Below are 22,484 nucleotides of genomic sequence, written 5' to 3'. Positions count from 1 at the left end.
CTACGTGTCTTCTTATTTCGTTGGAAGAAGACTGTTAGCGGAGGAGTTGGTCTTACTTGGACCTCAAGTAAAGCAGTGGGGCATCACTTTTAGAAGGATGTTAATAGATCCATTCATTCGTCCTTTGGTCACTGGGCTGAGGTTGCAATCGCAGGATAAAATAACCCCTAGTAATAGGGTAGAAAGCCCACCTGTTATGCCCCCCCCCCCCGGTTAGTGTTACTTTTTGAGACTCCCTCCCTAATTTCCATCCCTGCCTGTTCTATTCCCCAATCCCGTCCACAGATGCTTCCCTTGTTTAGCCCCCTCTCCACGCCAGATGACTCCTCCTTATTCCCAGTGGAGATATCTTCTCTCCCTAGCCAGATGAATTTACTAGGTGGCTCTCCTTTTTTGGAGAGCTGACTAATCTCCTCAGAACATAGTTTCAATCAGCCTATCCACCGGGGGGGAGGGTTTTCGAGCAGGTTGGGAGCCATTGAGGTGGTTTGGGGAAGGAGGAGGACCAGTCACACTCTACCCAGGGAGAAGCACAACAGAGTTCTTGCAACCCTGGAGAAGGATGGGTGTGGGAGTCACCATGACAGACCCCCTGGTCTTAAGATCCTGCTCCTGAATGCTAGATCCGTCAACGGGAAGACATCTGTCATTCAGGATCTGATCCTGGATGAGGGGGCACATTTGGCGTGCATCACCCTGACGTGGTTGGGGTTGGCGGGGGGAGGTAATCTCACCCAGCTCTGTCCACCAGGTTTCGGGGTGCATCAGCAGGCTAGGTCCGGGGAGGAGGAGGGGTCGCGATTATTCGCCCTGATCAGTACATCGCCCTGATCAGATGCACCATCCCATAATCTTCGAGGTTTGAGTGTGTCTACTTGAAGGTGGGAGCTCAAGACAGCCTGGGGATTCTGCTGGTGTACCGTCCACCCTGCGACCCAGCAGTTTCCCTTCCTGAGATAGCAGAAGTGGTCTCAAATTTGGCCCTGGCCTCCCAACCACTTTTAGTTTTGGGAGACTTTAACATCCATGCTGAGACCACGTTGACAGGTGCAGCCAGGATTTCAAGAGGGAAGGCGCCCCAAGCCACCCCTGACCGGTATACCTACTTATGACTCCACTATATTGGCCTCTCCTTTGTAGTAGTCATGCGTAAGACTGAAATGTGGAAATCTGTGACACCCTTCCAACACAACTCTGATTTCTCAAAGGTGATTTCCCGAGGACCATGGGCATGAAGAGCTTGCTTGTGGTGGGCGCTTTGATTGTGTCTCCCACCCAAGTCTGTGTTCCTCCTCTTTGGGGAAAGGGAGACCTGGGCCTTGACCCCGGGCTTAGACCTTCTTTCTCGGTTGCGGGTGGACGCTCCGCTCTGCTCCCAGGACTGATGGATTGCCTTGAATATTCAGTGGGGCTGGGGAGCAAGGGTTTGACAGGAGGAGAATATGCCTAACTAACTATGATATGAATAGGGATTTTTTTTCTCCATGGCTATCTCTCTGCCATCTTCTTCTGTCCTCTGGTTCCAGGGTTTTGGAGAGATGCTCTTTTCCCCTCCTTCCAGTGTAACTCTGGGCAAGGAAGGGTTAAGGAGAGGGAGTGTGGTTCCCAGAGAGGCAGGAAGGAAGTGGGCCTCCTTATACTCGCTTCTCCTGTCCCTCTAGGAACCAAACTCCCTCCCCTTCACCCTTCCTTGCCTAGCTAGGAGAGGGGAGTTTGTCCCTTTGGCCTCTTCCTCCTCCTCCTCCACTTAGCCTATCTCTTTCCCCCTCTCCTTCCTCCTCCTCCTCCTTCTTCAGGTGAGTCTTCTTCCCATTCCTTCTCCAAAGGGCCAAAGAGGGGCCAAAGCCCACCACACCTGGAGGAAAGGCTGGAGTGGGCTCAGGCCTCATTCATTCACAGGTTGGCCTCCTGACACACATGGAGACACACACCCTGACCGAGAAGAAGGAAAACCACCCCTTCCTAAGCTTTCCTCCTTGAAAGGAGATGGAGGGTGGCCTTGAGCCAGGGGCGCCATGGAGAGAAGGGGGCCTGATGCAAAGGGGATTGGGGGTCAGCGCAAGGAGGAACCAGGGGGTCCATCGCAAGAGGGAGGCAGGCAGGCAGGCAGAGAGAGGCCCAGGGCTTTCCCTTCCCCACCCACTCACCTGCCTCTCTGGGTCCTCCCCCCCCCCTCCCATAAGTTTTTAAAAATAATTCAGAGATTCTGTTTGTCATCTGGATTTCCAAATATTTTACTTTAGTCATTATATTGATTTTTGTCTCATGTTTCAAAGTTTCTTGGTTCTTCTCTACAAGAAAGGCTATGGATCACGAGGCATCAGCTGAAAGAATCACGGGGGGATTCAGTGTGGGTTGGGACTGAATGGGAGCTCAATGGGGGGCCAGGTGAGGCCAGGTGGGTCTGGAGGCTGGAGAAGCAGAGGCTCAAGTGGAAGGAGGGCCCAGCATTACCTGGCTCTGAAGTAAATAAATAAAGGGCTTGGGTTTTTTTAATTCTCTAAGAAAAGGCCTCCTTAAGCCTGTTGTCTAATTCTGCCTTTCTTTTACAGATGAAATGTGGTTTTTGGCTGAGAATTTTAGAGTAGAGACTGTTGAGGGATTTTTTTTCCCTTGAGAGAAGAGCCAGGAAGAGCATCTTGGATACGGTTTGGTTCTTCATCAGAGTGACTCCAACATGGAGAGACCTAACTCACCTGGACTTGAAGTGGGGGTGGCCCCTGGGAACAGTGGGGAATTCTGGGAGAGAACTATGCAGGCATTCCTGGATGCGCACACACAGCGCCAGCACTTCAGGCATTCCTCCTGCCGAGAGGGCGAGGGACCCAGAGAGGTTTGCAGCCGCCTCCACTCTCTCTGCCGCCAGTGGCTGAAGCCAGAGCAACACACCAAGGCGGAGATGCTGGACCTGGTGATCCTGGAGCAGTTCCTGAGCATCCTGCCCCCAGAGATGGGGAGCTGGGTCCGAGAGTGTGGGGCAGAGACCTCTTCCCAGGCGGTGGCCCTGGCGGAAGGCTTCCTCCTGAGTCGGGCAGAGGACGAGAAGCAGGAAGGACAGGTGAGAGCATTGCCTCTTGGCTTCACTCACCTTGGGACTCACCTGGGTAGATTAAACAGACATCCTGCCTTCCTTCCAAGATGGGGCAGATGTGAGGGAGAAGCCAGACTCTGCTCCCTCAGCCTCTTTTTCCACCTGCTCTGCCCCTCCTGCTCTCACCTCCATATCCACTGGTATCTCAGTTGCTGCTCTACTCAAATTTGATGACCCTGATCTTTCTCCATACGACTTCTGGAATTTTCTGTTCTCTTCCAGGCCCAAAATAACTGCATTGCCGTCCTCCCTGATGTCTCTGAAGCTGAGAAACCTGCAGCAGACGCCACCCAGAGCCTCCAGCAGAAGGAGCTCAAGCAGGAAGGAGATGGGGCTGCAGCCTTGCAGGGTAAGAAGGAACCCGTTGGGGTGTTTTGCTGTTTTATGCCAGTGTAGCTTCCTCTTCAGCGGGTTGTAACAAATGCACAACCCGTTTGAGCTACATAAGGCATACATGTAGGATCATTTGGCCTTGAGATGAATATAAAGGTAAGCAATTGGTTGCAAAATGTGTAATTTCAGAGTTTTCTTTATTGTTATAATTTTACATTTGCATACTGTTGGGTGGGACTGAAATATCAGCCGTACGGTATGTTCCCAGGTGAAACCTGAAGCTAAGATGAGCCCTGAAACTGAGCTGGAAGACAAACAGACAAAAAAGAATAACGTTAGTCAGTTGAAATACCAAGCCCAGTTCTAGTTTCAGTCCAACCTTTTTCATGAGTTCTCAGTGGTGGCCCCTCGGCTGTGGAACGCCCTGCCTGCAGATATCAGATCAGCCCCCTCCTTGCTGGCGTTTCGGAGGAAAGTGAAGACCTGGCTGTTCGAACAAGCATTTGAATAAACAGTGTAATTGAACATAGGAATACGGAATAACGGATGATGAGACTGGATTCTGATTTTACTGTTGAGGCGCTAATGATCGTTATACGGATGTTTAATGATTTATGTTACAATTGTTTTTAATTGCCCTATACTTGTCTCGTGATGTTTTGTATTGATGTTGTTCACCGCTTCGAGTCGCCTGAGGGCTGAGAAAAGCGGTATATAAATAAAGTAAATAAATAAATAAATAAAAAGTGCTAAACTCCAAAACTTTACAATTCTTGTCCTGGAGAATGCTCCTGTCATCTTAGAGTCATTTATCATAGGTTTCTTTTCAGGACTGTAATTCTCTCCTCTCAGACATGTTTACGTGATTGGCTTTCCACCCCTTGCTCTCTCTCTCTCTCTCTCAGGAGCTGGAATGATGTTGTTGCCGAATCCTCAGTCTCTTCTTCCGCTTTGTGATGGAGTGGAACTGAATCAGGTAAGCAGAAGGATTCCTGGGAGAGGAGGAAGGGAGCTGTCTGTGAGTCATTTGTTGCAAGCTCAATCACCAAACATCTTTTGAAACAGAAAAGATTGAACCAACATAAACAAAAGATTATTGTATCTGTTTTTCTTGATTTCCCATATTTTCCTTTTTCCACCAGGGCCAAATCACCTTTGAGGATGTGGCTGTCCATTTCTCTTTGGGGGAGTGGGCTCTCCTGAATCCTGGTCAGAAAGCCTTGCACGTGCAGATCATGGAGGAGATTCATTGGATGGTGGACTCTCTGCGTAAGATTCCCTCACGGATGGGGATTTCTATTTCCAAATGCAGGATCCCAATCAGCAGCTCTCGGGTGGAAGTAATTTCTGAAATCATCCTAGTCATTGAAGGTCCTCAAGGCAGGGCTTATGTTAGAAATATATAGAATCATAGGATCATAGAGTTGGAAGAGACGTTGTGGGCTATCCAGTCCAACCTCCTGCCAAGAAGCAGGACAATCACATTCAAAGCACCCCCAACAGATGGCCATCTAGTCTCTGTATAAAAGCCTCCATAGAAGGAGACTCCACCACACTCCGGGGCAGAGAGCTCCACTGCTGAACAGCTCTCTCAGGAAATTCTTCCCAATGTTCAGGCGGAATCTCCTTTCCTGTAGTTTGAAGCCATTGCTCCACATCCTAGTCTCCAGGGCAGCAGAAAACAAGCTTGCTCCCTCCTCCCTTTGACTTCCCCTCACATATTTATACATCCCCCCCATCATGTCTCCTTTCAGCCTTCTCTTCTGCAGCCTAAACATATCCAGCTCTTCAAGCCGCCCCTCATAGGGCTTGTTCTCCAGACCCTGGATCCTTTTAGTCACCTGTCATGTATCATGTTCTGCAGTTGATGGTGGTGGGTAGTGGCAGGCTTAGCAGTTGGTGATGGAAGGGTTAATGTAAGTCTTATTTCTAAAGGGTTGAGTAATCTGTTAGTAAGAGTTCATGGGTGAAAGCAATTAAGGGTGGAGGTATGCAAGAGATGGGTTGCAGCTAGGCGTTTCTGGATATAAGGAGCTAGCCTTGGGACTGATCTTTGGGAGAAAAGTATTCTGTCACATTGCCAGGGCTGTGCCGTATTCAGGTAGAGATGAACCAAACAATTTTAACTAAACAATTTAACTAAAACAGCCAGAAAGTAAGTGGGAATTTGTTTGGTTCATCTCTACCTGAATACGGCAGAGCCCTGGCAACGTGACATTGCCACCCTCTGGACACATTCCCGCTTGTCAATATCTCTCCTCAATTGTAAGATTCCAGATGTGGTCTAACCAGGGCAGAATAGCATGACTTCCCTGGATCTAGACAGTAGACTCCTACGTATGCAGGTCAAAATCCCATTGGCTTTTTTAGCTGCAGCATCACATTGTTGGCTCATGTTTAAGTTGTTGTCCACAAGGACTCTAAGGAGTCCTTAGAGTCCTTGCAACTGGGCTCCCTGGAAAATCTATCAAGAGTGATCAGCCCAGATCATTCTCATTCTCTCTGGTATTCAACTTAGTTTCCCCTCCCAACCAGGCAGGCTAGCCTTTGCATGTCTGAAGCTAAGCTCTCTTTCTACGTTGCCCCTCCCAGCACACAAACAGCCCCTGCCTCAGTCATTCGCAAGATGGTGACCTGCAACATAATGCGTTCTGTTCTTGTGAATAATTGGGTCTCGGGATTTTTTGTGCACTGGGAGAGGCATATAGCAGTAATCCAACACTATGCCCCTCTCTTTCAAGGGGTAAGAGTATCATTCATGGTAGATTCACAATTGCAGAAATTAAATTGAGTCCATCTTTTTGAAACACTCCATATATGTATTCCAACCTAAAGTTTAGGAAATAGTTCAGATATCCACTACCACTTCCCTAAATTCTCATATGTGAAGAAGTTGCAGCTCCCATGTAAAAACCGGGCAGAATTAGACAGGTATTGGAACCAGAGCAATTGACTGAACACAGGGACAGTCCACAGAATGGTATTTCCAAGAAGTCTCTGTGATTGCGGCATTTGGATTACTAACAGCTCTTCCCTCTGGTGCACAGTCTTCTCACTCCTCACAAACCGGGATGCTTAGGAGGCAATATCCACTCTCTCCAGGGTGGTGTTATGTGGATGTCACTATATCTGGTCAAGTTCTGAAGACGTTCCTTTTTTTGTTCCCTTCTCTGCCTTCATTATTCTTCTCCCCTTTTTCTTTACAGTCACTCTCTTGTATCTTTCCAGTTTTGTCAGTAAAAACAATCTCAGCATTACTAGGAAATTCAATATGGGCCTTTCAACGTCGGAGCAGAAAAATCCAACCTTAAATGAACCTGGGAAGAGAGAACTGGAGGTTGTGGGAGAGAAATAAAAAGGAAGGAGTGATTGTGAAATGAGTGGTAGCAAGGTAATGTCTTAAGCTAGAAAAAACGGCAAGCATTGGAATGTGAAGGCAAAAGGCATCAATTCTCCCAGAAACAAGGAGACAGAATAAAAAGCCAGGCTGGGCTGAGGAACAGGAAGCCTCTGGAGCATATGTTATTAATCTCTCCCTAAGAGGGGCCGACCAAGGTCAAGATGGATGGAGGTTATCCTTAAAGTGACTGGCTTGACTTTGAAGGAACTGGGGGTGGCCACAGCCGACAGGGAGCTCTGGCATGGGCTGGTCCAGGAGGTCAAAAAGAGTCAGAAGCGACTGCACAAATAAACAACAACAACAACTTATAGGCTCCAGGCAGTCAAACAGTGTCCATCTTTACTGAACAAGGGGTGGGGAGAGGGCAGCATTTATATCTCCTTTTCTATGTTGTTTTAAGGATCATTTCAATCTCCTTCGTATACCAATTCCCTAGAGTCCTTATCACTCACACCTTTACTGTCCTTCTTCTCCACAGCAGATAACTGGAACAACAAACACAGGAAGCATTTGGGACACAATGGGAGTCTTCCAAGACACCAGCAAACCTACAGAGAAGATGGAGGTTCTGTCAGAAAAATGCCCTACAAATGCAATGTATATCGGCAGTGTTTCACCCAAAATATGGGACTTATACTTCACAAGACACTCAGTGCTGGGGAAAGCCATTGTAAATGGAAAGTATCAGCAAAATATATTGCTGATTACAAACTGCCAGATCTGAGCCAAGAAGAAATCTTTGAAGGACCTGAGGATTTCATAAGCCAGGACTGTAGGCAATCTTCTATCCAGAGTTCACACTTGGTGAGCCACAAAAGACTCCACACAGGAGAGAAGCCATACCAATGCCAGGAGTGTAGGAAATGTTTTGCTCGCAGTTCAGGCTTGGTGAGCCACAAAAGACTCCACACAGGAGAGAAGGTATACCAATGCCAGGAGTGTGGGAAATGTTTTGCTTACCGTGCAGGCTTGCTGAGCCACAGAACACACCACACAGGAGAGAAGGCATACCAGTGCAAGGAGTGTGGGAAATGTTTTGCTTACAGTTCAGGCTTAGGGAGACATAAAAAACTCCACACAGGAGAGAAGGCATACCAATGCCAAGAGTGTGGGAAATGTTTTGCTCGCAGTTCACACTTGGTGGGCCACAAAAGACTCCACACAGGAGAGAAGCCATACCAATGCCAGGAGTGTGGGAAATATTTTGCTAGCAGTTCACACTTCGTGAGCCACAAAAGACTCCACACAGGAGAGAAGCCATACCGATGCCAGGAGTGTGGGAAATGTTTTGCTAGCAATTCAAACTTGGTGAGCCACAAAAGACTCCACACAGGAGAGAAGCCATACCAATGTCAGGAGTGTGGGAAAGGTTTTGCTCGCAGTTCAAACTTGTTGAACCACAAAAGACTCCACACAGGAGAGAAGGCATACCAATGCCAGGAGTGTGGGAAATGTTTTGCTTACAGTTCACATTTAGTGAGCCACAAAATAGTCCGCACAAGAGAAAAGCCATATCAATGCCAGCAATGTGGGAAATGTTTTGCTCGCTGTTCACACTTGGTGAGCCACAAAAGACTCCACACAGGAGAGAAGCCGTATCAATGCCAGGAGTGTGGGAAATGTTTTGCTCACAGTTCAGCCTTGGTGAGTCACAAAAGACTTCACACAGGAGAGAAGCCATTCCAGTGCCAGGAGTGTGGGAAATGTTTTGCTCACAGTTCAGCCTTGGTGAGTCACAAAAGACTTCACACAGGAGAGAAGCCATACCAATGCCAGGAGTGTGGGAAACGTTTTGCTCACAGTTCAGCCTTGGTGAGTCAGAAAAGACTCCACACTGGAGAGAAACCATACCAGTGCCAGGAGTGTGTGAAATGTTTTGCTTGCGGTTCAGATTTGAAGAAGCACAAAAAATTTCACACAGAAGAGAATCATATCAGGAGTATTGGAAGTGATTCCCTTGGAAGTCATAACTGTGTGATCAAGGATACTACTTTGTGAGAAAACTGTGTCCTATTAAATAAATAATGGCAGCAGACACAACTTCAGATTGAAAACTTCATTGTATTTTAATTCACCTTGGAAATTAATAAAATATTAATGGAGTGCTTGTTCATCACCTACATTTTGACTTAGACAATACAACATCAAGCTTTGGTCATAAAAGGTGAGAATCTATCTCCTGACAATATGTGAAACCACCGTATATAATTGCATTTAAATGAGAAATGAATGGACAGACAATATCCCCCTTAGGGACAAAAAGTGGGCAACTACAATTTGCTATCTTTTTGTAGGCAAGTGAAGGTCCTTTTGTTTCCTCAGGCCTTTGGGGGTGATTGGACGGGAAAAAAGACCTTGCATGTTCTGTGTTTTCTATATTTGCTGTTCTTCCTTCCAATGGTCTGTATTTTATTTTAGTTATATTTTAAACTTTTGCATAATGAAAAAAAAGCTGTATCTTTTATCTCCTGTAAACCTGGAGTCACTGACTGGGAGAAAGTATGAACAATGATTAAGGTAAAGATTTTCCCCTGGAATTAAGTCCAGTCGTGTCCGACTCTGCGGGTTCGTGCTCATCTCCATTTATAAGCCAAAGAGCTGGCATTGTCCATAGACACCTCTAAGGTCATCTGGTCGGCATGGCTGCATGGAACACCGTTACCTTCCCACCGGATTGGTACCGATTGATTTACTCAACATTTGAATGTTTTCAAACTGCTAGGTTGGCAGAAGCTGGAGCTAACAGCGAGAGATCACCCCACTCCCCGGATTTGAACCTGTGACCTTTCAATCAGCAAATTCGGCAGCTCAGTGGTTTAAACAATAATTAATTAATAATTCCAATTGGCGTTCTTTCAGTTCCATTCTGCATTTCTGAAGTGTCCATTTGTTTGAGGTGGCCTCTGCCCCAGAGTTGCAAGCTTCAGAGAAGCCACACTCTTTCCGCCTCCACAATAATGATTTAATCAGACAGTCTTATCTTGAATTACAGTTTTATGTAAATATCCAAAAATATTTAACCTAGTGATGCCTCAATTAATGCAATTTTATTGGTATCTATTGTTATTTTTGAAAGTGACCAGTAGCTTCTGCAATTCCCACCCTCGACTTTTCTTGAGTGAATATGTTTTCCCGATTTTTTGTGGTAAAATTAGGTGCCTCGTCTTATATTTGGGTCGGCTTATACTCGAGTATATACAGTATGTTGTGGCGTAATGCAAAATAAACCATGTGTAGTTCATGTTTGATCAGCCCACACACTGCCTTGCTAGAGAAAGAAAATATGCCACACAGGTGAACCGTAAAGAACAAGCAGTTTACTCTCTGTAGTTCAGAACAACATATGTACAATGTGATCAGTTACATCAACTCACATAATGTCCTTTTATGAGATTTAAAATGGTCTTTCTTTGTCCATGTGGAGAAACTTCTTCAACAGCTCATGAGACCTTCTTTCTCTGTAGTCGGTGGAGGCTCTGCTCTGCTCCCTGGATGTTCAATGGGGTTGGGGAGCAAGGTTTTAGCAGGGAGGTAATATATCTAACTATTTTTGAAATTGACCAGTAACTTCTGCATTTCCCACCCTCGGCTTATACTCGAGTCAATACGTTTTCCTGATTTTTTGTGGTAAAATTAGGAGCCTTGTCTTATATTTGGGTCGGCTTATACTCGAGTATATACAGTATGTTGTGGTGTAATGTAAAATAAACCATGTGTTGTTCATGTTTGAGCAGCCCACATACTATCTTGCCAGAAAAAGAAAACATGCCACACAGGTGAACCATAAAGAATAAGTAGTTTACTCTCCATAGTTCAGAACAACATATGTACAATGTGATCAGTTACATCAACTCAAATAATGTCCTTTGCATTCAAAGCGCCCCTGACAGATGGCCATCCAGGCTCTGTTTAAAAGCTTCCAAAGAAGGAGCCTCCAACACACAGCAGAGAGTTCCACTGCTGAACGGCTCTCACAGTCTGGAAGTTCTTCCTCATGTTCAGATGGAACCTCCTTTCTTGTAGTTTGAAGCCATTGTTCTGTGTCCTAGTCTCCATGGAAGCAGTAAACGAGATTGCTCCCTCCTCCCTGTGGCTTCCTCTCACATATTTATACATGGCTATCATATCTCCTCTCATCCTTCTCTTCTTCAGGCTAACCATGCCCAGCTCCTTAAGCCGCTCCTCATAGGGCTTGTTCTCCAGATCCTTGTCCATGTGGTTAAACTCCTTCAACAGCTCATGAAGGGTGACCACACTCCAAACGATGTCTCTCTCTTTCGCTCTTCTCTCTCTGTATCTGCATAGCTCAAGCCTGAATAAAATGTAACAGTATCCAAGAGTCCCAGGCTCAGCCATCTCAGCGTGCATTGCTTGACCAATCAGTTTCATACGTCTTATTTTACAGTTGACAGACACACACTTGACCCTGGACTGAGACCTTCTTTCTCTGTTGTAGATTGAGGCTGTGCTTTTGCTCCCTGGATGGATTACCTTTAATGTTCAGTGGGGTTGGAGAGCAAGGGTTTGGCAGGGAGAGAAGATATCTCATTAATTATCCTATGAATATGGAATGTTTCTTCCATGACTCTATCTCTGCCATCATCTTTCATCCTTTGGTTGCAGGGCTTTGGAGAGATGCTCTTTCCCCCTCCTTAGAGTGTAACTCTGGGCAAGGAAGGGTTAAGGGCAGGAAGTGTGGTTCCCAGAGAGGCAGGAAGGAAGTGGGCCTCCTTATATCACCTTTCCTGTCCCTCTAGGAACCAAACTCCCTCCCCTTCACCCTTCTTTGCCTGGCTGGGAGAGAGTGGTTTGTCCCTTTGGCCTCCTCCTCTTCTCCTTGTGGTGAGCCTTCTTCCCATTCCTTCTCCAAAGGGCCAAAGGGAGGGTGAAGCCCAAAACAGCTGGAGGGAGGGCCGGAGTGGGCCCAGGCCTGGACTCCCATGGGGTTGGGGGTCACCAGGTTCTCCAACTGGGGGGTCCTTAGGAGGAGAGACAGGGAGGCAGGCAGAGAGAGGCTACTAGTTTTCCTACTCGCCTACTGAAATTGGGCCTGGCCTCATTCACTCACAGGTTTCCTTCTCTGTCAGGGGTGCTTTGAATGCAATATTCCTGCTTCTTGGCAGAAGGGGGTTGGACTGGATGGCCCAGGAGGTCTCTTCCAACTCTTTGATTTTATGACTTAGACCACACCTGGAATATTGTGTCCAATTCTGGGCACCACAATTGAAGAGAGATATTGACAAGCTGGAATGTGTCCAGAGGAGGGCGACTAAAATGATCAAGGGTCTGGAGAACAAGCCCTATGAGGAGTGGCTTAAGGAGCTGGGCATGTTTAGCCTGAAGAAGAGAAGGCTGAGATATGATAGCCATGTATAAATATGTGAGAGGAAGCCCCAGGGAGGAGGGAGCAAGCTTATTTTCTGCTTCCATGGAGACTAGGACGCGGAACAATGGCTTCAAACTACAAGAAGGGAGATTCCATCTGAACATGAGGAAGAACTTCCTGACTGTGAGAGCTGTTCAGCAGTGGAACTCTCTGTCCCGGAGTGTGGTGGAGGCTCCTTCTTTGGAAGCTTTTAAACAGAGGCTGGATGGCCATCTGTCAGGGGTGATTTGAATGCAATATTCCTGCTTCTTGGCAGAATGGGGTTGGACTGGATGGCCCCTGAGGTCTCTTCCAACTCCTTGATTCTATTATTCTATTTCAACTAAAACGATCAAGGGTCTGGAGAACAAGCCCTATGAGGAGCGGCTTAAAGAGCTGGGCATGTTTAGCTTGAAGAAGGGAAGGCTGAGAGGAGACATGATAGCTGTGTCTCTTCCAACTCTTTGATTCTATCATTCTAACACACACGAAAACACCCAGGCCTCATTCCCTCCCAGGTTGGCCTCCTGACCCAGGTGGAGACACACACCCTGACCGAGAAGGAGGAAAACAACCACTTCCTAAGATCTCCTCCTTGAAAGGAGATGGAGGGTGGCCTTGAGCCAGGGGTGCCATGGAGAGAAGGGGGCCTTATGCAGAGGGGATATTGGGGGTCAGCACAAGGAGGAACCAGGGGATCCTTAGGAGGAGAGAGAGGCGGGCAGAGAGAGAGGGGCCCAGGGCATTTATTTATTTACTTATTTACTTCACTTGTATACCGCTCTTCTCAGCCAGCGGCGACTCAGAGCGGTTAACAACCAGTATCAACAATACAGTACAAAATCATTAGTCATTTAAAACAGTAATATCAATTAGTTAACATCAGGACATCAATACAACAATACAGGAAAACAACAATCCATCACGTCTCATCAATAGAACCAGCATCCGATCTCGTCCATTAATCCATATTCCAGTAATCAATCAATTACACTGCTTAGTTGAAAGCCTGTTCAAAGAGCCAGGTCTTCACTCTCTTCCTGAATGCCAATAAGGAGGGGGCCGATCTAATGTCTGTAGGAAGGGCGTTCCACAGCCGGGAGGCCACTACTGAGAAGGCCCTGTCTCTCGTCCCCGCCAGGCGTGCTTGTGAAGCTGGCGGGACCGAGAGCAGGGCCTCCCCAGACGATCTTAACGTCCTAACTGGTTCATAGGAGGAGATGCGTTCGGACAGATAGGTCGGGCCAGAACCGTTTAGGGCTTTAAAGGCTAAAGCCAGCACTTTGAATTGTGTCCGGTAGCAAATTGGCAGCCAGTGGAGCTGGCGCAACAGAGGAGTTGTATGCTCCCTGAGTGCCGCTCCTGTTAACAACCTGGCTGCCGATCGTTGGACCAATTGAAGCTTCCGAGCAGTCTTCAGAGGCAACCCCACGTAGAGAGCGTTGCAGTAGTCTATACGGGATGTAACCAGAGTGTGGACTACCGTGGCCAAGTTAGACTTCCCAAGGTACGGGATAGCTGGCGCACAAGTTTTAGTTGTGCAAATGCTCCCCTGGGGTTCCAGGCTCAGCGATAAGTCCAAGATCACACCCAAGCTGCAAACTTGCGTCTTCAGGGGGAGTGTAACCCCGTCCAACACAGGCTGTAACCCTATGCCCTGTTCGGCCTTACGACTGACCAGGAGGACCTCTGTCTTGCCTGGATTCAATTTCAATTTGTTCGCCCTCATCCAGACCGTTACAGCGGCCAAGCACCCGTTCCCCTCCCCACCCACTCACCTGGCTGCCTGAGTCCTTTTTTCACCCAATAAGTTCTTTAAATAATTAAATTTCTGTTTGTCATCGGGATTTCCAAATATTTTAGTTTAGTCCTTATATTGATTATTTCCCCTCTTGTTTCAAAGTCTTTACAAGGAAGGCTGTGGATCATGAGGCATCAGCTGAAGGAATCACCAGGGGGATTCAGTATGGGTTGGGACTGGATGGGAGCTCAATGGGAGGCGAGGTAGGTCTGGAGGCTGGAGAAGCAGAGGCTCAAGTGGAAGGAGGGCCCAGCTCTGAAATAAATAAATAAATAAATAAATAAATAAATAAAAGGATCTGTTTTTTTCTTTTGACTCTCAAAGAAAAAACCCCCCAAGCAGGGTTGTTGTAGGTTTTTTCGGGCTATAGGGCCATGGTTTGGGCATTCTCTCCTGACGTTTCACCTGCATCTATGGCAAGCATCCTCAGAGGTAGTGAGGATGCTTGCCATAGATGCAGTCAAAACGTCAGGGGAGAATGCCTCTAAACCATGGTCATATAGCCCGAAAAAAACTACTACAACCCAGTGATTCCGGCCATGAAAGCCTTCGACACTCCCAAAGCCTGTTGTCTAATTCTGCCTTTCTTTCACAGAGGAAATGTGATTTTTGGGTGAGAAGTTTGGAGTTGAGCCTGTTTAGGGATTTCTTTCCCTTGAGAGAAGAGGGAGGAAGAGCATTTTGGATACGGTTTGGTTCTTCATCAGAGTGTTTCCAACATGGAGAGAACCAACTCACCTGGACCTGAAACAGGCAGGGCCGTCGAGACCAGTGTGGAATTCTGGGAAAGAACTACACAGGCGCACATCCAGCGCCAGCACTTCAGGCATTCCTCCTACCGAGAGAGCGAGGGGCCCAGAGAGGTTTGCACCCGCCTCCACTCTCTCTGCCGCCAGTGGCTGAAGCCAGAGCAACACACCAAGGCGGAGATGCTGGACCTGGTGATCCTGGAGCAGTTCCTGAGCATCCTGCCCCCAGAGATGGGGAGCTGGGTCCGAGAGTGTGGGGCAGAGACCTCTTCCCAGGCGGTGGCCCTGGCGGAAGGCTTCCTCCTGAGTCGGGCACAGGACGAGAAGCCAGAAGGACAGGTGAGAGCATTTCCTCTTGGGTTCACTCACCTTGCGACTGATGGAGAGATTAAACGTACTTCCTGCCTCTCTTCCAAGTTGGGACCTATGACAGAGATACGTCAGACCCTGCTCCCTCGGCCTCTCCCCCCCCCCCCCCCCCCGCTCTGCCTCTCCCGCTCTCACCTCCATATCCACTGTGTGCTCGGTTGCTGCTCTACTCAAATTTGATAACCCTGATCTTTCTTCATACTACTTCTGGAATTGTCTGTGCTCTTCCAGGCCCAAACTAACTGCCTTGAAGTCCCCCCTGATGTCTCTGAATTGGAAAAACCTCCATCAGAGACCACCCAGAGCCTCCAGCAGAAGGAGCTCAAGCAGGAAGGAGATGGGGCTGCAGCCTTGGAGGGTAAGAAGGAGCCCTTTGGGGTGTTTTGCTGTTTTATGCCAGTGTAACTTCCCCTTCAGGGGATTGTAACAAATTCACAATCCGTTTGAGCTAGAGAAGGCATACATGTAGGTTCCTTTGGTCTTGAGATGAGTATATAGGTAACATTTGGTTGCAAAAGGTACAATTTCAGTGTTATTTGAAGTTTTCTGTATTGTTATACTTCTAAATTTGCTTGCTGATAGATGGGACTGAAATATCAGCCATACGGTATGTTTCCAGGTGAAACCAGAAGCTAAGATGACCCTTGAAACTGAGCTGGAAGACAAACAGACAACCAAGAATACCTTTAGTCCATTGAAATACCAGGCCCAGTACTAGTTTTAGTCCAACCTATTCACTCACTGCAGGACATAAAAAAGCCCTAAACTCCAAAACTATACATTTTTCTGGGCTGGAGAATGTCCCTGTCATCATAGGTTTCTTTTCAGGACCCTAATTATAACCTCTGAGACATGTCTATGTGATCAGATTTCCACACCTTGCTCTCTCTTCTCCCAGAGGCTGGAATTATGTTGTTACTGAATCCTCAGTCGCATCTTCCACTTTGTGATGGAGTGGAACTGAATCAGGTAAGCAGAAGGATTCCTGGGAGAGGAGGAAGGGAGATGCCTGGGGGTCATTTGTTGCAAGCTCAATCATCAGACATATGTTGGAAAAGGAAAGATTGAAGCAACAAAAATGTAAATCATTTCAAAGAGATTCTTATAAAAAAAAATGTGATTTCCCTGATGTGAGAAGGAAATGTGTTCTTTTTCCACCAGGGCCCAATCACCCTTGAGGACGTGGCTGTGCATTTCTCTTTGGAGGAGTGGGTTCTCCTCAATCCTGATCAGATAGCCTTGCACGTGCAGATCATGGAGGAGATCCATGGGATGGTGGGCTCTCTTGGTAAGGCTCCCTCACGGATGGGGATTTCTATTCCAAAATGCAGGATCCCAGTCAGCAACTCTCGGGTGGGAGTAATATGGTAATCATCGCAATCACTGAGGGTCCTCAAGGCAGAGCTTATGGTAGAAATATATGACATATTAGTAATATATGGGACCCTTAGTCTTTCTGATACAGAGAACAATCTCCCTTATTATTCTCTCAGCTGATTTGCTATTTCAAGGTGGCATGTTTTACAAACTATTACAGCTTCTCCTCTTGACCTAAACCTCCTTTTGGAACTTTCTCAGGCCTCAGGTGGGACTGTGGCTTTTATATTTTACTTTCTTCATGGTTGATGTCTGTGTGATGACTTGTTGGGCCTTTGAATATTCCACTCTCCATGTAGAGATCGGGGAAGGGCATCCAGAACAACTAAGAAAACAAAGGCAAAGGATGCAAATGGTTTTGAAACTTAAAACATATTTAGACATTTTAAGCGAATTACAGTATTTTAAAAAGCATTTAATCATGGAAGGGTTTTGGTAAAACCAATTAGACACCCAAATCTTCGTGAAGAATAATATATTGAATTGGTGCCTGAGCAACAACAACATTACCACCAATTTGGACTCCAATGGGAAGACTTCCATAACTGGAGTCAAGTCCAAGCATACCACACACCCACACACCCTTGCCGCAACTGGTCTCTTTACAAAGGCGAGATTCAACGTATTTCCCTCAGAGCTGCTAAGAGGCAGACTGTCTGGATTTCCTTCCTCCCAAAGACTATGTCCCTGTGGAGGAAATGAAATAGAAACAACACAATACATTTTATTGCAGTGCCACTATTACACAGTGCAACGTAACCATCTATTATATCCAATCCTATCTTGCGTGACCAGCAGAGGATTGTTAGATCTCTTTTAAAGGACAAGTGCCACAATGTGACTCGCATCATGGCAAAATTCCTCTTAGTAGCAACAAGGTGGAGAAAGCAACTAATCTCTGACAGGAGTATTACTTGAAACCATGTAGATGTGTCTTATATAATGATCTTCTCCTGAGATGGGAGAATTCAAAATGACTATTTGTTTACTGATGGCTCTATGGACCATAACAAATATTATTTTTGTTGTGATCATGAAAAAGAACAACTTTCCTCTGGCTTCAGATACGCAGATGTGGTTATACATCTTATTATTGGTGTGGTATTCAAATTTGTTTTTCTCCCAACCAGGCAGGCTAGCGTCTGCATGTCTGAAGCTAAGCTCTCTCCCAGCACACAAACAGCCCCTAGCCCAATGGTTCTCAACCTGTGGGTCCCCAGATGTTTTGTCCTTCAACTCCCAGAAATCCTAACAGCTGATTAATTGGCTGGGATATCTGGGAGTTGTAGGCCAAAACACCTGGGAACCTGCAGATTGAGAACCACTGCCCTAGCCTCGGTCATTCGCAAGATGGTGACCTGCAACATAATACGTTCTATGTTCTGTGCTTGTGAATGTTTGCGGCTCTGGGTTTTTTGTGCACTGGGAGAGGCATATAGCAGTAATGAAACTCTATGCGTCTCTCACTCAAGTGGTAAGAGTGTCATTCATGGCAGATTCACAATTGCAGAAATGTAGCTGTTTCCAATAGAGTGCATATTTTGAAACACTATGTATATTTATTCCACCCTAAATAGCTAATATATCCCCTACTACTTCCCTAAACTCTCATATGTGGCATCAGGATTTATCAGCAGGTCTTACCTCTGGTGCACAGTCTTGTAATTCCTCACAAACTGGGATGGTTTGGAGGCAATATCCACTCTCTCAAAACAGATGTCAAATGTGGTGTTGTTCTTCCCTTTTTCTTTACAGTCACTGTTTTATATCTTTCCAATTTGTCAAGCAAAACCATAACAATCTCTCCAGCTCTCTGAAATTAGTTATAGGGCATTCTACTTTGAAGCAGAAAAATTCAATCCTAAGTGAACAATGGGGAGAGAGAACTGGAGTTTGGGGGAGAGAAATAAAAAGGAAGTAACAATTTATTGTATATGAACCCACTTTCCTAGTTCCAACAGACCTCACTACCTCTGAGGATGCTTGCCATAGATGCAGGCGAAACGTCAGGAGAGAATGCCTCTAGGCCATGACCATATAGCCCGAAAAAACCTACAACAACCCAGAAGTAACAATTGTGAAATGGGTGATATCAAGGTAACGTTTTAGCTAGAGAAAAAGTGCAAGCATTTGTATGTGAAGGAAAAAGTCATCCATTCCCCCAGAAAGAAGGAGACAGAATAAAAAGCCAGGCTGGGCTGAGGAACAGGTAGCCTCTGGAGCATATGTTACTCACCTCTCCCTCAGAGGCTCCAGCCAGTCAAACAGTGTCCATATTTACTGAACAAGGGTGGAGAGAGGGCAGCATTTGTATCTTATTTTCATCCATATCTATGTTGCTTTAAGGATTATTTCAATCTCCTTCTTATACAATTTCCCTAGAGTCCTTATCACTCACACTAAAGAATGGTTGTTTCTGTCCTTCTTCACAGCTGATGACTGGGAAAAGAGCAATTTATGCACCAAAGAAATGAAGCATTTGGGACACACCAGGAGCCATACAAAAAAGAAAACATACCAATGCAAGGAATGTGGGAAATGTTTTGCTGATCATTCACAATTGGTGAGGCACAAAAGACTCCACACAGGAGAGGATCCATATCAATGCCAGGAGTGTGGGAAATGTTTTGTTCGAAGTTCAGCCCTTGTGAGCCACGAGAGAGTTCATACAGGAGAGAAGCCATACCAGTGCCAGGAGTGTAGGAAATGTTTTGCTTACAGTTCAGCCTTGGTGAGGCACAAAAGACTGCACACAGGAGAGAAGCCATACCAATGCCAAGAATGCGGGAAATGCTTTGTTGCCAGTTCAGATCTGGTGAGCCACAAAAGACTCCACACAGGAGAGAAGCCATACCAATGCCAGGAGTGTGGGAAATGTTTTGCTTACAATTCAGCTTTGGTGATCCACAAAGGACTCCACACAGGAGAGAAGGCATACCAATGTCAGGAGTGTGGGAAATGTTTTGCTCGCACTTCACACTTGATGAGCCACAATAGAGTTCACACAGGAGAGAAGCCATACCAATGCCAGGAGTGCGGGAAATGTTTTGCTTACAATTCAGCCTTGGTGAGCCACAAAAGAATCCACACAGGAGAGATTCAATACCAATGCCAGGAGTGTGGAAAGTGTTTTCCTCGGAAGTCATCACTAATGAAACATCAGAGCATCCATACAGGAAAGAAACCGTACAAATGCAAGGATTGTGGACAATGTTTTACTCAGAATTCATCCCTCATAAGCCACCAGAGAACTCATACAGGAGAAAAACCATACAGATGCCCAGATTGTGGGAAATGTTTTGGTTACAGCTCAGCCTTTGTGAACCACAAAAGACTTCACACAGGAGAGAAGCCATACCAATGCCAGGAGTGTGGGAAATGTTTTACTTGCAGTTCAAACTTGGTGAGGCACAAAAGACTCCACACAGGAGAAAAGCCACACAGATGCATGGATTGTGGGAAATGTTTTACTCACATTTCATCCCTTAGGAAGCACGAAAGAATTCACACAGGTTAAAAATGCCAAGCGCGTGGGAAATATTTTTATTGGGATTCATACTTATTGAACCATCAGAGACTACATACAGAAGAGAAAGAGCTGGGGAAAAACTAATAAAATATGTTGCAACAGGGACATTCTGGCACTGTAAGCTATACTTTCAACATTTCCCGATGAACACGTGTGATTCCCTTGGCTTTAAGTAGGGTTTGGCTTGACTTTGGACTGAAGCGTAAAATGGCTTCAAACTACAAGAGAGGAGATTCCATTTGAACATGAGGAAGAACTTCCTGACTGTGAGAGCCGTTCAGCAGTGGAACTCTCTGCCCTGGAGTGTGGTGGAGGCTCCTTCTTTGGAAGCTTTTAAACAGAGGATGGATGGCCATCTGTCAGGGGTGATTTGAATGCAATATTCCTGCTTCTTGGCAGGGGGTTGGACTGGATGGCCCATGAGGTCTCTTCCAACTCTTTGATTCTATGATTCTATGATCTCTTATACAACTTTCTTTGTGGTTTTCAACTCAATTATCCAATACAACTCTCTTGTGTTTGAACTCTTGTTCAGTTTTTTGTTTTTGTTTTCGTTTGGCTGTGTTTGACTTGGGACTGTTATTATTTTGCTTCTCTGCACACCGTTCTCACCATGGGACTGAACTGGCTTTCCTCTGTTCAGCCTTTATGGGTAAATTTCTGATTTCAAACAGAATCTTTTGAGAAGTTCTGCCTAAGATTTGGTAGAGTCTCCTTTCTTATCATTTAAATCCCTAAATTGGGGTCCTGTTCTTGGAGCAGCAGAAAGCAACCTCCTTGTGACAATCCTTCAGAGGGTTAAATACAATTTTACTTATTTATTTACTTACTTACTTACTTTGCTTATATACCGCTGTTCTCAGCCCGGGGGCGACTCACAGCGGTGTACAACATAGAAAGAACAAGGTTCAAAATTTATTTATTTACAGCTTTTATATTCCGCCCTTCTCACCCCGCAGGGGACTCAGGGCGGATTACAGTGTACACATATATGGCAAACATTCAATGCCAATTTTTGACATACAAACATATACAGACATACACAGAGGCTATTTTAATTTTTTCTGGCCGCCGGTGAGCTATTGCATCTGCGACGCTGATGAAGCACTTCCGCATTCCCCGCATGCTTCCCCGCTGGAATGCTTTGCTGGAGTCTTCTTTATGGCCTCATAAATCAGTTAATTTAGCCTCCCCACACTTTAAGGTGGTACCTTATTTTCCTACTTGACAGATGCAACTGTCTTTCGGGTTGCAAAGGTCAACAACAGGCTACACACAATTGGTTGGAAACCCACTCCAACCCGGGCTGGCTTCGAACTCATGACCTTTTGGTCAGAGTGATCTTAATGCAGATGACACTCAGCCAGCTGCGCCACAATCCTGGTGACAAATACAATTGTCATGCCACTTTAAAAAAATACTTTAGGGTCCTGGCGGAAAGGTGTGGGGCTGAAAAACGCCCTTCTTTCATTCCCTACTTTTCCTCCAGGACCCTCACCTCTTGCCACACAACCCTAACCCTTCCCCTTCCTATTGGTGTGCATGCGCCCTCCAGCGGGGTTGCTGTGTGGTGAACAGAGAGGGTGCGCGCGTGGCGAGAGGAAGAGAAAAGGAGGCACATGCACCACCTCTTTGGGCAGCACACACCTCTCCCTAAAATGATCAAGGGTCTGGAGAACAAGCCCTATGAGGAGCGGCTTAGGGAACTGGGCATGTTTAGCCTGAAGAAGAGAAGGCTGAGAGGAGATATGATAGCCATGTATAAATATGTGAGAGGAAGCCACAGGGAGGAGGGAGCAAGCTTGTTTTCTGCTTCCTTGGAGACTAGGACGCGGAACAATGGCTTCAAACTACAAGAGAGGAGATTCCATCTGAACATGAGGAAGAACTTCCTGACTGTGAGAGCCGTTCAGCAGTGGAACTCTCTGCCCCGGAGTGTGGTGGAGGCTCCTTCTTTGGAAGCTTTTAAGCAGAGGCTGGATGGCCATCTGTCAGGGGTGATTTGAATGCAATATTCCTGCTTCTTGGCAGAATGGGGTTGGACTGGATGGCCCATGAGGTCTCTTCCAACTCTTTGATTCTATGATTCTATGATTCTTGCCATGCGCACGCCCTCTCTGCTCTCCACACAGCAAGCCAGCTGGGCTGTTGTGTGGAGAGCAGAGAAGTTTGCATGCACTGCGAGAGGAAGAGAAAGGGAGATAGGAGTGGGAAGGGAAACGTATGCCTCCATCCCTGCTCCTGCCATGCGTGTGTGCACCTTCTTTTCTCATTTCACTGAATGCATGGTAACTTTTCCAAACGGAGACGGCTTTTATAGTACGTGGGGACGAGATGAGAAATATATATCAAAGGAACCGCAGAGTTGGTAATTTCTTGGACAGGCACCCAACGTGCGGTGAGAGGAGGAGGCGGATGAGAGCGGAGGGATGGCTGCCTTTCTTTCCTCAGTTTGAATCAGGAAAGAGAG

The 22,484-nt window shown here is 46.4% G+C and overlaps 3 protein-coding genes across 4 annotated transcripts in view; all 3 read left to right on the top strand.

Moving 5' to 3' along the window:
* Positions 1–22,484, top strand: part of LOC132766026 (zinc finger protein 420-like) — a 57,435-nt gene that overhangs the window by 10,018 nt on the left and 24,933 nt on the right. The window lies entirely within an intron of this gene.
* Positions 2,604–8,864, top strand: LOC137096330 (zinc finger protein 431-like). Its single transcript, XM_067465486.1, has 5 exons — positions 2,604–3,058; positions 3,314–3,440; positions 4,330–4,400; positions 4,567–4,693; positions 7,303–8,864. Exons 1-5 carry the CDS (start codon positions 2,678–2,680, stop codon positions 8,820–8,822), a joined length of 2,226 nt encoding a protein of 741 aa, XP_067321587.1. The 5' UTR covers positions 2,604–2,677; the 3' UTR covers positions 8,823–8,864.
* LOC132767897 (zinc finger protein 345-like) lies at positions 11,604–20,543 on the top strand. The gene is made up of 6 exons (XM_067465316.1): positions 11,604–11,666; positions 14,586–15,078; positions 15,340–15,466; positions 16,007–16,077; positions 16,270–16,396; positions 18,918–20,543. The coding sequence occupies exons 2-6, from the start codon at positions 14,710–14,712 to the stop codon at positions 20,000–20,002; spliced, it is 1,779 nt and encodes a 592-aa protein (XP_067321417.1). The 5' UTR covers positions 11,604–11,666; positions 14,586–14,709; the 3' UTR covers positions 20,003–20,543.

Source organism: Anolis sagrei, chromosome 2 (genome assembly GCF_037176765.1).
Source record: "Anolis sagrei isolate rAnoSag1 chromosome 2, rAnoSag1.mat, whole genome shotgun sequence".
NCBI lineage: Eukaryota > Metazoa > Chordata > Lepidosauria > Squamata > Dactyloidae > Anolis > Anolis sagrei.
This window is presented reverse-complemented; position numbering and strand designations above follow the sequence as displayed.

Bases quoted from the DNA above. Each gene is read 5' to 3' on its own strand.
- LOC137096330 (XM_067465486.1), top strand. From the start codon at position 2,678: ATGGAGAGACCTAACTCACCTGGACTTGAAGTGGGGGTGGCCCCTGGG. The intron at 3,441-4,329 runs GTAAGAAGGAAC...TCTCTCTCTCAG, and splicing joins TGGGGCTGCAGCCTTGCAGG to GAGCTGGAATGATGTTGTTG. The intron at 4,401-4,566 runs GTAAGCAGAAGG...TTTTTCCACCAG, and splicing joins ATGGAGTGGAACTGAATCAG to GGCCAAATCACCTTTGAGGA.
- LOC132767897 (XM_067465316.1), top strand. From the start codon at position 14,710: ATGGAGAGAACCAACTCACCTGGACCTGAAACAGGCAGGGCCGTCGAG. The intron at 15,079-15,339 runs GTGAGAGCATTT...GTGCTCTTCCAG, and splicing joins ACGAGAAGCCAGAAGGACAG to GCCCAAACTAACTGCCTTGA. The intron at 16,397-18,917 runs GTAAGGCTCCCT...CCTTCTTCACAG, and splicing joins TGGGATGGTGGGCTCTCTTG to CTGATGACTGGGAAAAGAGC.